At 41.9% G+C, this 15,834-nt stretch overlaps 1 protein-coding gene across 4 annotated transcripts in view; it reads right to left on the bottom strand.

Annotated features, from left to right (window-relative positions):
* Nucleotides 1-3,238: 3,238 nt before the first annotated feature.
* The window catches only part of LOC124124371 (ectonucleoside triphosphate diphosphohydrolase 8-like), a 56,807-nt gene continuing 44,211 nt past the window's right edge, over nt 3,239-15,834 (bottom strand). For all 4 annotated transcript variants that reach the window (XM_046487512.2, XM_046487513.2, XM_046487514.2 and 1 more), the window contains exons 4-7: nt 12,557-12,798; nt 8,132-8,424; nt 6,157-6,319; nt 3,239-4,375 (exon numbers count right to left, since the gene is read on the bottom strand). In XM_046487512.2, coding sequence (XP_046343468.2) covers nt 4,161-4,375; nt 6,157-6,319; nt 8,132-8,424; nt 12,557-12,798 — 913 coding nt within the window. In that variant the 3' untranslated portion in view covers nt 3,239-4,160. The remainder of the gene's footprint in view (nt 4,376-6,156; nt 6,320-8,131; nt 8,425-12,556; nt 12,799-15,834) is intronic.

Raw genomic sequence — 15,834 nt, forward strand, 5'->3', positions numbered from 1 at the left:
TTGCACTCACTGCTACTACATTAAATAAATGGAATTAAGCAAATCTATATCTAAATTTCAGTAATTTGGTTTTCTTTATTTGAATCATAGAACACTTTCCCCTGTTTAATGCTATATACTGACTGTTGCGTTGACTGGAGTGCTGCGATACCAGATTGAATCTCATTCAGGCAATCTGATTTTCATTACCACCAGTCCTCAAAACCGAATTACATTTAATACGATTAATGGTATTATTTAGACGTGAAATACCAGCCGTGTTCCCCAGGGTCTCCACTAGACGGAAACATAGTACAGCTCACTCAATGTGGTGACGGGGAACAGGGCATCGCTCTGATGCAACCTACAGCCGGCGAGATGGCGTGTTGGTAGATGGACAATCACTGCTTTCCCAATACTTGGCTAATCGGTATGTGCTTTCTACGCTTATTGTATCATATTCATAGAAGTTGACCGTGCCGTGGAGTGAGTGAGTATGGTTTTACGCCGCTTTTAGCAATATTCCAGCAATATCACGGCGGGGGACACCAGAAATGGGCTTCAGACATTGTACCAATGTCGGGAATGGAACCCGGCGTGACGAGCGAACGCTTTAACCACTAGGCTACCCGACCGCCCCTCGGGGAATAAAAGGGGCCCAGTATGTAATTTTGTCACTGATCATGCGTTCAGTCACTGGTTCGTCTGGTACATCCTACCGTGCTATAGCTGGGACAGTGGTGACTTTGAACTTTAACCGGCGTTCCCATCCACTGTATATTACAAATGCAGTGTATACCTTGGACTGAATTGATTGAAAATAAAATTCAATAAAAAAAAGTAAAACTGATAGATTGTAGATTTTTAAAATATTATTTTGAATCGTTATTCAATAAATGCGTATTTATGTAATGAGAACAGGTACATTATATATAGGTAACATAGGCTATCAGACCCGGGGTAGAATAGGTCTTCAGCAACCCATGCTTGCCGTGAAAGGCGACTATGCTTGTCGTGAAAGACGACATATAGCTGGAATATTGCTGAGCGCAGCGTTAAGCAAAAAACAAATAAACAATATAGGCTATCAAAACCACGTGCATTGATTCTCTATCGTGTCAGTTGGGATCAGTTGAAACGTGATGCATATGTACATTACTGTAGGGGGCTGTCAGGAACATGTGTAGAACTGATAATGATTGCCAATAATTGCACCAACTGTTGTAAGTCTCTGTTTAAAAAAAGAACTCTACCAATAGATCTCAGCGCTCCGACTGCAGATAGGCCATGTTTAAATGACTGTATTGGAGATCCATTAAGTGATTTTAGCTCTATGAGTTGTGTAACGTACAGAACTTGTGTAACGTACAGAACTTGTGTAACGTACAGAACTTGTGTAACGTACAGAACTTGTGTAACGTACAGAACTTGCGTAACGTACAGAACTTGTTTAACGTACAGAACTTGTGTAACGTACAGAACTTGCGTAACGTACAGAACTTGTGTAACGTACAGAACTTGTGTAACGTACAGAACTTGTGTAACGTACAGAACTTGCGTAAAGTACAGAACTTGTGTAACGTACAGAACTTGTGTAACGTACAGAACTTGTGTAACATCGAGCTCTTCGGTCGTTTGGTGCGGCCTCGCGTGTATAGCTTTGTTTTCGTTGCTGTAACACTTTCTTGAAGCTTATTGACGTAAATATCAAACCATTTAACATTCAACTATGTAAGATAAAGCATGCGTAATACTTTGATGAAAAATGTATCTTAACTCCTTGACACATAACAGACAGTTACAGTTTTATACCAGAGGTAGAATAAAAGGAACGCCGACATTAGTTCCAGGGTGTGTATGCTTGTTTGTCGATCATCTAAATGACTCACCCAGCATACACAAAGACGTTGCTACAACGTTTCGTTTTTGCTGTGGCAACGTTATGATGTAACATTTCCCAAATACTTTCCTGCAGCATTGCATTATTATACACCTTTATTCATGACTGGCATGCCTGTCATAGATTCTCATCGCTTCTTGACAGGGCTGATATTAACATGAAGTGCGTGAAAAGTTCCATTTAAATACTGTAGTGTTAGTGATGTGGTTCTCTGAGCGGTCGACCCGTGAAGATCCGGGGTAGAATAGGTCTTCAGCAACCCATGCTTTCCGTAAAAGGCTACTATGCTTGTCGTAAGAGGAACTAACGGGATCGGGTGGTCGCTGACCTGGTTGATGCATGTCATCGTATCCCAGTTTCGTGGATTGATGCTCATGATGTTAATCACTGGATTGTCTGTTCAAGACTCGATTATTCACAGACCGCCGTCATAGAGCTGGAATATTGCTGAGTGCAGCGTTAAACAACAACCAACCAACAAGTCTATACGGTCTGACTGTACTTTGGAAATGGCGGTCAAGAGACAGAGCTGTTGTTGACCCCTATTTTCGAATATCGGTATTGTTTTCTTTTATCATTTAAATAAATGCATTAGGTTTAAAAAGTACTTCTTCATATCTAGGACTGCATTTAAATTGTGAATAATTATTTTTACGAAAATAACCATAAATGATACTTGGGTGAGTGAGTTGGGTTTAATGCCGCTTTTAACAGTATTACAGTTATATCGCGGCGTGTCAGCTTAATGTGGGAGGAAAGCCCGAAGTGATGCAGGTCTCAGACGTTTACCACTTCGGTGAAACCCACGAGCACGGGTATGGTGCTGAAAAACCTCGAAACATAATCGGGGCGAACCGGGATTCGACCCCACAATCATAGATTTCTGGCGTGCCCAAGGGACCAACCCTGCACAGCGAATCGCGACGCCTTAGACGGTGGGCCACCCGTACCCCCTGATACTTGGGGTTGTAATGCAACGTTGTCACAACAATACCGAACGTTACGTTACAACGTAACATGCCCACAACGTTGTGGTAGCGTTGTGTATTTGCTGGAAATGTATTTATTTATATCTTGCCTACTGACTTAAACATTAATATGTATTCGTTGAATGTTAATATATAAAAGTTGTGATTCGTTTAACTACATTATCGTGTATCCAAAAAGAGTGAGTGAGTATGGTTTTACGCCGCTTTTAGCAATATTCCAGCAATATCACGGCGGGGGACACCAGAAATGGGCTTCACACATTGTACCCATGTCGGGAATCGAACCCGGGTCGTCAGCGTGACGAGCGAACGCTTTAACCACTAGGCTACCCGACCGCCCCCGTATCCAAAAAGAAAATATATATCATCGTGTAGTGAAATGACGTATCAAATGTTTATTATACAAATTTGGCAAACACATGGGACACTTTACATAGACAGGTGTATACGATATATTGGAATAGGTCTCAGTATCATGATAACAACAACATTCGGCGTGGTAAGCCATGATCAAGGTGACTGAACCGTATCACATTATAGTAGGAGAGTTTGGTAAGTATTTGGAGAAAATTGAACATACATTTGATTGATAATGAACATATAATTCAAAGACGCACAAGACATTCACCTGACAGACGATATCTCCTCCCCAGAGCCAGGGATGAATGACACATGTAGCTTTCATTGTAGACTTCTCCAGCCTCTTGACTATATTACACCACTGCACTGGACAAAATGTGTGTCGTTATTCTCAGTTTGAAAAGAAGAAGCGAAACGTGGTTATTACGAAGCCTCTTCCCCAAGCAGTGGTAAAGCACAAATTAAATAATGAACCTCGGATTAAATACATTATATTGGGGGACATTTAGACTAGAGTTGGCTATTCTGTGACGTCCGGTCAAGCGTCATAAGGCCTACCGCTGCTTCTCCTTGATTATTTACGAGCCATGTTTGTGGGTTTCACCGCTGGAGAACGCCTACGACCATCACCTCTCAGTTTGTTCTTCCAACATTCAGCGGGCACGCCGTGTGATAACTTATATACTGTAATGCGGCATTAAATTCCAGCTCACTCACCCATTCTCTCTGGACTCGTGGCTGCAATAGTGAAGGTGTTACAGATTATAGTTAATGACATAAACATGTATGACACAGCTTCAGCAATACCTGATAATTATCATCATTATTATCATTACTATCATTATTATCATCATCAAGTATTAAGTGTCACTGGGTCTGTCACAGGCGACGATGGGTATATGATGACACTGACACACACAACGAAGCACCAATCAGTGCCTTGTTTCCATTATAACCACGAGTACACAGACAAGCACAGTTTGTAAGGCGGGACAGGGAGAAAGGGCACTACTTGGTCGGACCTCGGGAGGGGGTGCCGGGACAGCCGTGAAACTGACTGGTTGACACGATACGGGCGTGTGTGGCAGCAACCTCCACGACTGGAACAGCATGTTCACCTCGTACAACATGGCCCCCATTGTCCAGTCTGAAACAGCAATCACAGTCACACAGTTACATCAGTGATACTTACACGATAATGTACACCCTACATTGCACAACACCAGTTTGAAACATCTATCACTTGGTAAATGCAGTTTCATGTTGTGGTACTTACACGATAATGCTGTGAATATTACAGTGTAAAATACCAGTCCGAAAAACCAATCGCCTGGTAAATACATAGTTTCATGTTGTGGTACTTACACGATAATGTTGTACACAATACATTGCACAACACCAGTTTGACACATCTATCACTTGGTAAATGCAGTTTCATGTTGTGGTAGTTGCACCATAATGCTGTACAAAATACAGTGTAAAATACCAGTCTGAAACACCAGTCGCCACGTAAATACACAGTTTCATGTTGTGATAGTTACACGATAATGCTGTGAATATTACAGTGTAAAATACCAGTCTGAAACACCAGTCACCTGGTAAATACACAGTTTCATGTTGTGGTAGTTTCACGATAATGCTGTGAATATTTTAGTGTAGAATACCAGTCTGAAACACCAGTCGCCTGGTAAATACACAGTTTCATGTTGTGATAGTTACACGATAATGCTGTGAATAGTACAGTGTAAAATAACAGTCTGAAACACAAGTCACCTGGTAAATACACAGTTTCATGTTGTGATAGTTACACGATAATGCTGTGAATATTACAGTGTAAAATACCAGTCTGAAACACCAGTCACCTGGTAAACACACAGTTTCATGTTGTGGTAGTTTCACGATAATGCTGTGAATATTACAGTGTAAAATACCAGTCTGAAACACCAGTCACCTGGTAAATACACAGTTTCATGTTGTGGTAGTTACACGATAATGCTGTGAATATTACAGTGTAAAATACCAATCTGAAACACCAGTCACCTGGTAAATACACAGTTTCATGTTGTGGTAGTTACACGATAATGCTGTGAATATTACAGTGTTAAATACCTGTCTGAAGCACCAGTCACCTGGTAAATACACAGTTTCATGTTGTGGTAGTTACACGATAATGCTGTGAATATTACAGTGTTAAATAACAGTCTGAAACACCAGTCACTTGGTAAATACACAGTTTCGTTTTTAGGGGTAGTTGCACGATAATGCTGTACACAATACAGTGCAAAATACCAGTCTGAAACATCTACCATGTTGTACACAGCACGCAGTTTTAGCTCATGGCAGTTACACGACAGTGTACACAACACGGCGAACTCACGTTCCGTCGATGTAATAATTGGGTGAGTGATCACAGCTTTACGGGGCTTTTAGCCATATTCCAGAAACAAGAATGTACTTTACATATTGCACCCTTCAGGGGATTCGAACCCGGGTCCTCGGCGTGACAAACAAACGCATCAACTACCAGACTATGCCTCCGTCCTAACTGAGATGAAGTAACAGGGTCATGGCGAAGGGAAAGTTAATGTGGCAACACACAGGGATAATATTAGTCATAATGATGCAGTACGTTATAATTTTCAACCCAAGCCCTCTCTCTCTTAAGCACTGGTTCGTTCGTTACGCCAAAAGCCCGGATTGGATTCCCTGTGTGAAGCCATTCCCGGTGTCCCTCGTCGTGACATTGCTGATATCACTCTCTTTTTCGCCAACGCCTTGTATCATCACTATTTGTCAGTGATTCCTGAACACTTGCTTATGACATAGTCAGAATCACACAGTGGACTCTACTTTAAGCATTTATGTTTTAGGCGCGTTTTACTTTGTAAACAGAAATGGAAATAGTAACAAGAATCAAACATGACTTACCAATTTTGTTTCCCTGAATGCTATCTTCGACAACGATGTTACTGGTCTGGGGATCGAACTGGTAGGACTCTTGCAACAAGAGTGGTATGTACAGCCCCATCATGCACTCGTCAGAGGCGAACTTGGCCTTCACAGAGTATTCGGCCTTGACGGCCTCAAAACTCTGCAACAGAACGGTGGAAACTAACAGATTGAACATACGGAACTGTCAAGGATCACGAGATTTCTGGAAACCATGGACCCAATGTCCAGAGCTCAAGTTCTACCCTAACCCTTCCAGGGTCCCGTGCTAACAATATTACTGAGGTAACAACAAATTATTTTTTGGTTCTGCGGAATCTCCTTAAAATTTTTCTATAATTTCATGAATAGGTTACCATACTGCGCGAAGTAAATACCTCATTAAAACGAGTAAGCATTTATAAGCTCTTTGTTTCAGTCAATAAAAAATAAAATATATAAAAAAACATCTTTTACAGCAGTTTATGTTTCAAAGAAAGGGTGAGCATTAACGTATTTATTAGTAAAACTAAGAAGCAAGAAATACTCATATCCACCGCCAATGGCATGTTCACGTGAGTGCAAGACTCAAGTCCATGACCACAGAAGCCATCTGGAACTTGTTGTAAAGAGTCAGGGACCCTGAATCAATATCTACTAGCTGACTGGTTTGGTTTTGGTTTGGTTTGGTTTGATGCTTTACGCCACACTCAGCAATATTCCAGCTATATGATGGCGGCCTGTAACTAATCGAGTCTGGACCAGACAATCCAGTGATTGATATCATGAGCATCGATCCACGCAATTGGGATCGATGAAAATAGCTGACTGGTACCCTTAAGCAAAAGGTGGTATAACAATGAGAAGATCACTGGGAGCAGTGGATATTATCGGATACTCAGTGTTATTCAATTAGTTTCGATGGAACTAGAAAAAAACACATGCAAGATAAACTCGATCAGCAATATGTCACGTAAAACAGGGCGTGATGAACCAGTGATTGACATTGTGAGCAGCCTACAACGCCGTCGGGGTATGATGACACACAGTCAGCCAAGTCACAACCTGATCAAACTGATCACTTCGCTTGTAGGTGCTGGAGGCACCATCGTCAATACCTCAGGGTCTTGTATACACTATGCTCCATTACAACCAGAGAAACCACACGGCCATTTGCGGTGTAGTGGTAGTGTGCCTAATCTTATCCAGGTAATGAAACGGCAGTCAAATGAACTTTGTACGAACCCCACCATTGCATGACAGTAAAACATGCTGGACATGATGTCAGGTGAGAAACATTTGCGTTTATGCGCTGTAAACAGAGGGCTCATTGGTCTAAGCACTCGCTGGTGGAACCAAACCGTCGCTTGATTCGTTGGTTAAAATACAGACTGCACCGCAAAGCTGCCGTATGTATTCAGGGCGATGGTTTAAGTATTGACGAACACTTTCCGACTAGACACATTAACTCACACGACTATATAATCATCATAAACAAATTCCCGTTAATCCGGACGCTACCGCTTCCGTTGAAATCGTCCGGATTAACGGATCGTGGGGAAAGAGACATATTCTATTGTAGAGAAACTGCCGGGCAAAATAAAGTATACACCCATGTTTGATGGTGGCTAACATTTAACAAACCAGAAATGTTTATTTGATGGCGATGCTTTTGTTACGGGTATCGTGGTTATCTTACGGGTATCTTATGTTTGAAGTGTTTCGGCGACTGTTTTACCCAAATAACGTTTTGTCAACGTATGCAATTTTTGGGTCAAATCCAATTTTTCAGAGTACGTTCTTTTGTCCGGCAATGTATGTAGCCTTTTCAAACAGTGATTGTCTGGATGTCGGGATTTCCAGATTAACGTGGTCTGGACTAACGAGGGTTAACTGTTGTAGATTAAATAAAGCTCGAGGTTTATATTGACTTGCTTCTCCGTCACATATACGTCGTGTCGTGTACGTGAATTACCTTCTCACAGTAGACAATAGACGCTGCTTTTAGATGAGTAATATTCAGGTGTTTGTCGGCATCTAAAGACCCCATTGTCTTGGGCGTGTAGACGAATCCCTGGGTAGCGTAGAAAGACATACTGCCGATACTGGGCTGGTACACGGAGCCTATTGCACACGGCTTCGGGAAACACCGGTCATCCGGGGCCTTCGACACCAGCTGACGTAATACTTGTAAACATTTACTCGGCTCACTTGTTCCTTGAAACTTTAATGGCTGTCCAGAATCAGTGGTCCCATTTTCATCATCACCTGTAATCAGAGTCACAAATAAATGATGCATTATGTACATTCTCCGATGTCATGTTATAAAAAAGCGTAAAACACGACCAACACCTTATTAAGACGCATGGTTATGATCCTAGTGATAACATGAACAATATTTTAACGCAAGGTTTACTTTATGAATTATTATATTATGGCCAAAAATATTGATATATTTATATAAGAGACGTGGGTCAGTGTTGAGTGTAGCACATTAATATACAGTAAACTACGGTTATAACGAACTAAGAGGTATCACTAATTTTAGTTCGTTATAACCGTAGTTCGTTATAGGCACATATACATCCTATATACAGCAAATGGACAGGACCCCAAAACAGTTCGTAATATCCGTCAGTTCGGTATAAGCGTGTTCGTTATAAACGCAGTTTACTGTACCACTGACATAACAAAGCAAACAGAGCACACCAGCTGTAATATAGTCGCACAGGGGACAGTGACAGTACATGACCTCCCCATCAGTGCTTAACCGGATATATCCCGACTGATAATATATCATTGATGAGAAATTAGAAATAAAGGCAGGACAGAACTCTCTAATCGAAATTTAATGACAAGTAGTAATGAATCAAAGGGAATTTTCGAGTGTACGTATACATTTTGTAGTCAATAAAGCATCCATCGCTCGTTGCAAGTTGTTTGTGTGTAGCAGATCCTGTTCGAGTCGTGGTTATTAATGACCCCTTTAACTAGAATGTAACCCTTATTTTCCACCGTTTATTAGCAAGGAACGTTCAGGCAGATGAACGGTTACCATTGTGTATTTCGCTGGGAATTCCTACAGTCAGTAGATCGAGAAAGCCAGTCATATATCGAGTCATCTCCAGTCACTGAATGTATTTTCAGTCAGTGCCTTGTTAATTTATGAGCGAACATAAATTCTGAAAAAAAACAGGTTGACAAATTCACCTTGGGCCAAAGCGGGGTGAAAACGCATCACAAAAAGGTACATTGTCAACTGATGTAATCCTTCAGCTTCAACAGTATCTATGGTTTCACATCGCGTTTCTTGATCACTCCTAACAATTTGTATACCTTCAAAGACTTGTGCCTAAAGTTGTGACCTTTTAACCTCCATATACACCGAACATACAGGCTTTCTGAACAATCGGATAATTTCAAAACCATGTGAAGAGCTTGTACCGCGAGCGGAATATAACTATGTGTGTGTTTTGATAGCCTTGGGAGGGTTAACAGGGAGCAAGTCACAAATCACCAAGATCTAAAGTCAACACTTCGCCAGGCATGACATTTGATGGAACACATAACATGAACTTTGAAATTCTCCAGGAATTGAAAACCCCTTCGCGAAACCACAAGACACGTGTGTTTGGTTGGAGGTCGGATGGCGATGATTTATATAAGTATACAATCTTGATACACTTACGTGGCAACCATACGCTTCGAGGCCAAAGAAAAGGATGAAAGAAACGGTCTACATTTTGTTTTAATCTTTTGCATCCTATCTGAATGCTTTACAGGGTGATGAGGTATATGAAGAATTAACGAGGGATAATGCTCCACTAGACTAACATTTAGTCTCTGAAATCTTATATTACATAATATCCTTCTTGACTGAAGAAATTCCCTTTGCTGAGGAATAGAGCTAGCTTGAGCTGGCTAGACTTGCTTTTGTATGCGTTTCTAGATTTATTTATTCTCATAAAATAAATATAATCCACGGTCATGGTGCAGAACTAATGCTCCACGTGTGGTGCCCATAACAGGTATGGGTGTCGACGTTGTAATCAGTACCGTGTGTGAAGCTGCATTGTCTAGATGTAAGTTCGGTTATCATTAACTCCATCGTAGACTATCATTTAGTCTCTGAAATCATATATTACACAATATCCTTCTTGACTCTAAAAATTAAAAAAGATTCCCTATGCTGATGTGGTGTAGAGCTAGCTTGAGCTGGCTAGACTTGCTTTTGTATGCGTTTCTAGATTATTTTTCTTAATAAAATAAATATATTCCACGGTCATGGTGCAGGACTAACTCCATCGATATACCTCAAAATGTGTATGAGCAGGATCTCAAATAACTGGAACTGCCATTTACCAGAGCCATGTCATATTTAAAGCGGGGCAAGGTTTGAACCATCTGGCAGTTATAGCAAGTTTGATTCAAGCTATTAGGAACCCGCTTCTGCTAAACTTAAATTGTATCAAAAGGTAATACTCAACCATACCATGGAGCCCCCCTTTAATACATCGAACATTGTTTTTTTTGTGTGAAGCTGATTCTAGCCAAGGGGATTTCCGTTCAACCAGAAGGCAGGGGAAAAAAATACAGGATGTTGAAATGCTTCCCCCCAAAACAAGATAAGATTGTTTTGATAAGTATTTCCTTCATATATCACAATATTAGCTGATGATAAGATGAATGAAGCTGTCAGCGGCCGTACCTCATTAATCTCGTCAAGGATGAGCCGGACACTCAGACACACATCCTCTGTATGTGTACACAGATGGTGAAGATTTAAGCCGCAAATTGCATTTCTTCTAATAAATATAGCGACAAAATCCTTTCCATATCCAATAGAAATCTCTATATAAAGAAGAGTCGATTGTACAATTCCGACTATATCATGAGCATGTGTTTATGAATCACTATCAAATAGTAATGATACCAGGTGTTCGCGAAAAGGTGGGCGTATCCTGCTCCACCGGTGGTACCCGTCACAAACACATGCGGAGGCAAGTCAATTGTTCACCTGAAAAAACATGATATTTGATGATTATGCTCATGATTTTGCTTATGATGCAGTCGAAATTGCACAATGGACTCTGCTCTTGGCAGTGATTTCTTATGATTATGGAAATTGTTCTGACGCTTTTATTCTTATAAAGTCTTGGTATGCAGTCACCATCAAACTATGTTCCCTGATAAGTCTCTGGCGGGCTGGTATCTAATCAAGGTTTTCACCTGCACGTTTATGGGTTTCTCTCATCACCTCTTTTCTGGCCCACTGGGAATTCCGGGTTAGAGCAGCCCCAGGACCCCCGGCTTGTCAGAGCCTGCTACAGCTAGGCCCGTGTGCTCACTGTGACGTGGAGTATTGTGTGCAATCGTACCTGTGCGTTATCATTGATCTTGCTATCAACCATGCTTTGCCTTGCCAAGAATTGATATGTGCACTCAATTTGTTTTAGCTGAATAATTGCTCACTGTTTACTGACTCACTCGCATGTGCTTCTCGTTCGACATCCCTAACTCTCGGAAACCCGTAACTTTCAGACACCCGTAAGTCTCCGACTTCCGTAACCCTCAGACACCCGTAACTCTCCGACTTCCGTAACTCCTCAGACACCCGTAACTCCTCAGACACCCGTAACTCTCGGACTCCCGTAATTCTCATACAAAAGTAATTCTCATAACCCGTAACACTCCGATTTCCGTAACTCTCGGACAACCATAACTCTCCGACATCCATAATTCTCGGACATCTGTAATTCTCATAAATCGTAACTCTCCGATTTCCGTAACTCTCAGACGCCCGTAACTCTCAGACTCCCGTAATTCTCGGACAAGTGTAATTCTCATAACCCGTAACTCTCCGATTTCCGTAACTTAAGTCTCGGATATCCGTAACTCTTCGACATCCGTAACTCTCGGACACCCGTAAGTCTCATAAACCCGTAACTCTTCGATTTCCGTAGCTCTTAGACTCCCGTAACTCTCCGACATCCGTAATTCTCGGACATCCGTAACTCCCGGACACCTGTAACTCTCGGACACCCGTCACTCTCAGACTCCCGTAACGCTCATACAACCGTAATTCTCATACACCCGTAACTCTCCGACTTCCGTAACTTTCCGACAACCGTGACTCTCCGACCCCCGTAACTCTCCGACATCCGTAACTCTCGGACACCCGTAACCTACGGACACCTGTAACTCTCAGACTCCCGTAACTCTCAGACTCCCGTAACTCTCCCACAAACCTAAATATTTAGTAACATGTACACCAACGGGTTATAATCACCCGTGTGTCCCCTGTACCATGTAGCCTTATATAGGTATCAGTCAGATAATTGACATAAGCTGTATTCCCCAGTCACCGTTGATCCGCAAGTCGCCGGCGTCTCTGACTGACCTATAAGCCTGCATGGATGGTCAATCTGTTGAGACTCCGGACTGGACGCCTTTAGAATGTTCTTCACCCGTTCCTTGATATAGTTGGCTCCGTAAAATAGGTAGCTGTGTGCGTACAGGTCAAACCGGCGTCCCCCGAGGAAGATCTGGAACTCCCCCGCATACAGAGGGGTGGATGGGATGAAGGCAATCTGAGTGGAGCCCCCGCCCATCTCCAGCAACCCCAGAGACTCGTTCATTGGTCTGCGAACACAACATGAATGTAGCGAAGTGACAATATTTCATAGACTAACATTTAGTCGAAGAAAGCATTTCTTGAAAATATAATTGTAATTTAATTAAAATAATTGCAATTGCTAGGAACCTAGGAAACTATACTTGGCTTAATTTGATCTAGACTTGCCTTGTCATTTAGTAATATAAATACCCATTATATATATATATATATATATATATATATATATATATATATATATATAATACTTATATAACAATATATGATAATATTTGTAATGGGTAAGATATATATTACTAAAAGCCGATATATATATATAAATATAAAGGCGCAGGACTAAATACTTCACTGTTGCGTCAGTGGTTTTGGTGAGTGGTTGTAGATGAGTAGATGAGTACGTTTTTTGTTTGTTGTTTAAACATCGCATTTAGCCACATTCCAGCAACATGACGGCGGTCTGCAAGTAATCGGGTCTAGCCAGACAATCCAGTGACTGGATTAACATTAATTTACACTGTCATACGTTTTACATTGGACGGTTCAATGTAAAACGGTTCGTATCCAAGGTGATGTTCAAAATACACCGAATGTGTTTATTTAGTTTAAAACACACATAATATGTTTATGTATTTTAATAAACGGTGTATGCCGTGTTGTGATATCAATGATTCTGTGAGATGAACCGAGAACCGCACGTAAGTGAGGCAATATAGATAACATTGATGTTTCAGTAGAAATGTTGAAAATGATAATATTTTCTGATAGGGCATTAATCACTAAAAGACATATCGCAATTAGGTGCTACATCAAGTGATATGTTACCATGGAGACGTATGTACTAATCTCATCTCCATTAGACATGTTTCTGAAAATGAACACATAATCGTCTATATGTGAGATAAAATTCAAATGTTTTCTGATAACAAGCTCCTCATGTTGAAAGAGTGGCAAGAGTCTGCCTCGCAATGTTTACGCATGCCTTGATCCCCTATTGCATGTTCACCATGGATCTTGAAGACCGGTAAAAGAACAACAGTTTTATGTTATATGTTGTAGCTCTACCGTAATACGGCGGAATACACCATCGGTCAGGGTTACATGTACTGTTACGGAAAGACGGCTGTGTTGCTGATTTCACGAGAAAGACTGGTATTTGGGTTCAAGACTAATTACTTGATCCATACTTTCAAAACATTTTCACTCTCAGGGAAAGCTTAGTTATAAGAGGAGAGGGGGCACGGGTGGCCCAGTCGTCTTAGGCGCCGCGATTCGCTGTGCAGAGTTGCGTCCCTTGGGCACGCCAGAAACCTATGAGTGTGGGTTCGAATCCCGGTTCGCCCCGATTATGTTTCTAGGTTTGTCAGCACCATACCCGTGCTCGTGGGTTTCACCGAAGTGGTAAACGTCTGAGACCTGCACCGCTTCGAGCTTTCCTCCACATTTAGCTGACACGCCGCGATATAACTGGAATACTGTTAAAAGCGACGTTAAACTAAGAGGAGAATAGTGAGTGAGTGAGTTTGATTTTACGCCGCTTTTAGCAATATTCCAGCAATATTAAGTGGAGAATAAGTTCCTGAATGTGATATGTCCCTACTATAACACACCGTCTTTCAGGAAGTCTTGCCGGCCGTACAGGAAACCCTTTTGTAAACACCTGGTGTTATTCGAATCAATTCAACCGATTCATAAGTGTTAATTTTTTAAATTAGTCTCATCCATTGTAGGTTTTTTTCTCCCATGTACAGGTCATATATTACATGTCACTTATAAACTACTGAAAGAAAAAAAAGAAATGCATAGACCATATTTTCTCATCTGAACTAAGAGGAATCCTGAATCTCTGTACAATTGTTATGTCCATGCTTAACGTTAACTTAAGTCGTTTCCGAGTTTAAATCCACTGCGGGTGGTCGGGTAGCCTAGTGGATAAAGCGTTCGCTCGTCACGCCGAAGATCCGGGTTCGATACCCGACATGGGTACAATGTGTTAAGCCCATTTCTTGTGCCCCCGATACTGCTGTAATATTACTAAAAGCGGCGTAAAGCCATACTCACTCACTTACTCATCCATTGCCACTGTTTACCAATCGCCAAAACGCAACCACGTCCGTTTTTATCAATAAAGGGCGCGAGAGAAAGAATTTCATGCGTTTTTAGCACGTACATCGTGTGTATCATTATCAATAAATAACATGGGGTCTGCTTGCTTTAGAGACAGTTTAAAGACGTGAATTCTCATGTGAAGTTATGCCTAAACTTTCAGAGACGCAGCGAAAACATTGGGCGTTTAGAGGCTGGCGAGTCGCGATCGGGATAGGGAGGCTTTGGCACAGATTTCAACAACATGGAACAACACGTGATCGGCCTCGTTCTGGAAGACCACGTGTCACCATACCCGCACAGGACAGGTTCATCCGTCTACGACAATTACGGAACAGATTTGCAACAGCAATCTCAACCACATCTGCTTAACCTGGACTCCGGAGAATCTCCGATCAAACCGCCAGGAACCGTCTGCGTGACGCTGGTATACGTCCAAGGAGACCAGCGCGCCCAAGGAGACCGCATCCGCGCCAACTATGCAGACAGTGGTGTTTAAACCATCTCAGCTGCCCATTACAGAGATGCCAAGAAAAATGCCAAGATTAACTGCAGCTGACCGAAATGGAAGCAGGGGAGTCCCAGTCTGCCGTTGCAAGACACTTCAACGTTCACCAAAGCACCATGGGATCTCGACTATGGGATCGATATACCCGCACTAATACGACTCAAGATCATCCCAAAAGTGGAAGACCAAGAGTGACCACCCCTGCTCAGGATCGGTACATCTGGTTGCATCACCTTCGGAATCGATTTGTTACAGCAACGGACACTGCAGGACAAGTGCCTGGTATGCGAAGAATTTCCGACCAAACCATCAGATATCGTCTGAGGGAAGTGGGAATTCGAGCGAGACGACCAAAAGTTGGACCTGTCTTGCGACGTCTACACCGTCAACAACGTATCCGGTGTTGCAACAGAGTACAGGCATGGAATCTCAG

The sequence above is a fragment of the Haliotis rufescens genome, unplaced genomic scaffold, assembly GCF_023055435.1.
Source record: "Haliotis rufescens isolate VD_foot unplaced genomic scaffold, xgHalRufe1.0.p SCAF_3, whole genome shotgun sequence".
Taxonomy (NCBI): domain Eukaryota; kingdom Metazoa; phylum Mollusca; class Gastropoda; order Lepetellida; family Haliotidae; genus Haliotis; species Haliotis rufescens.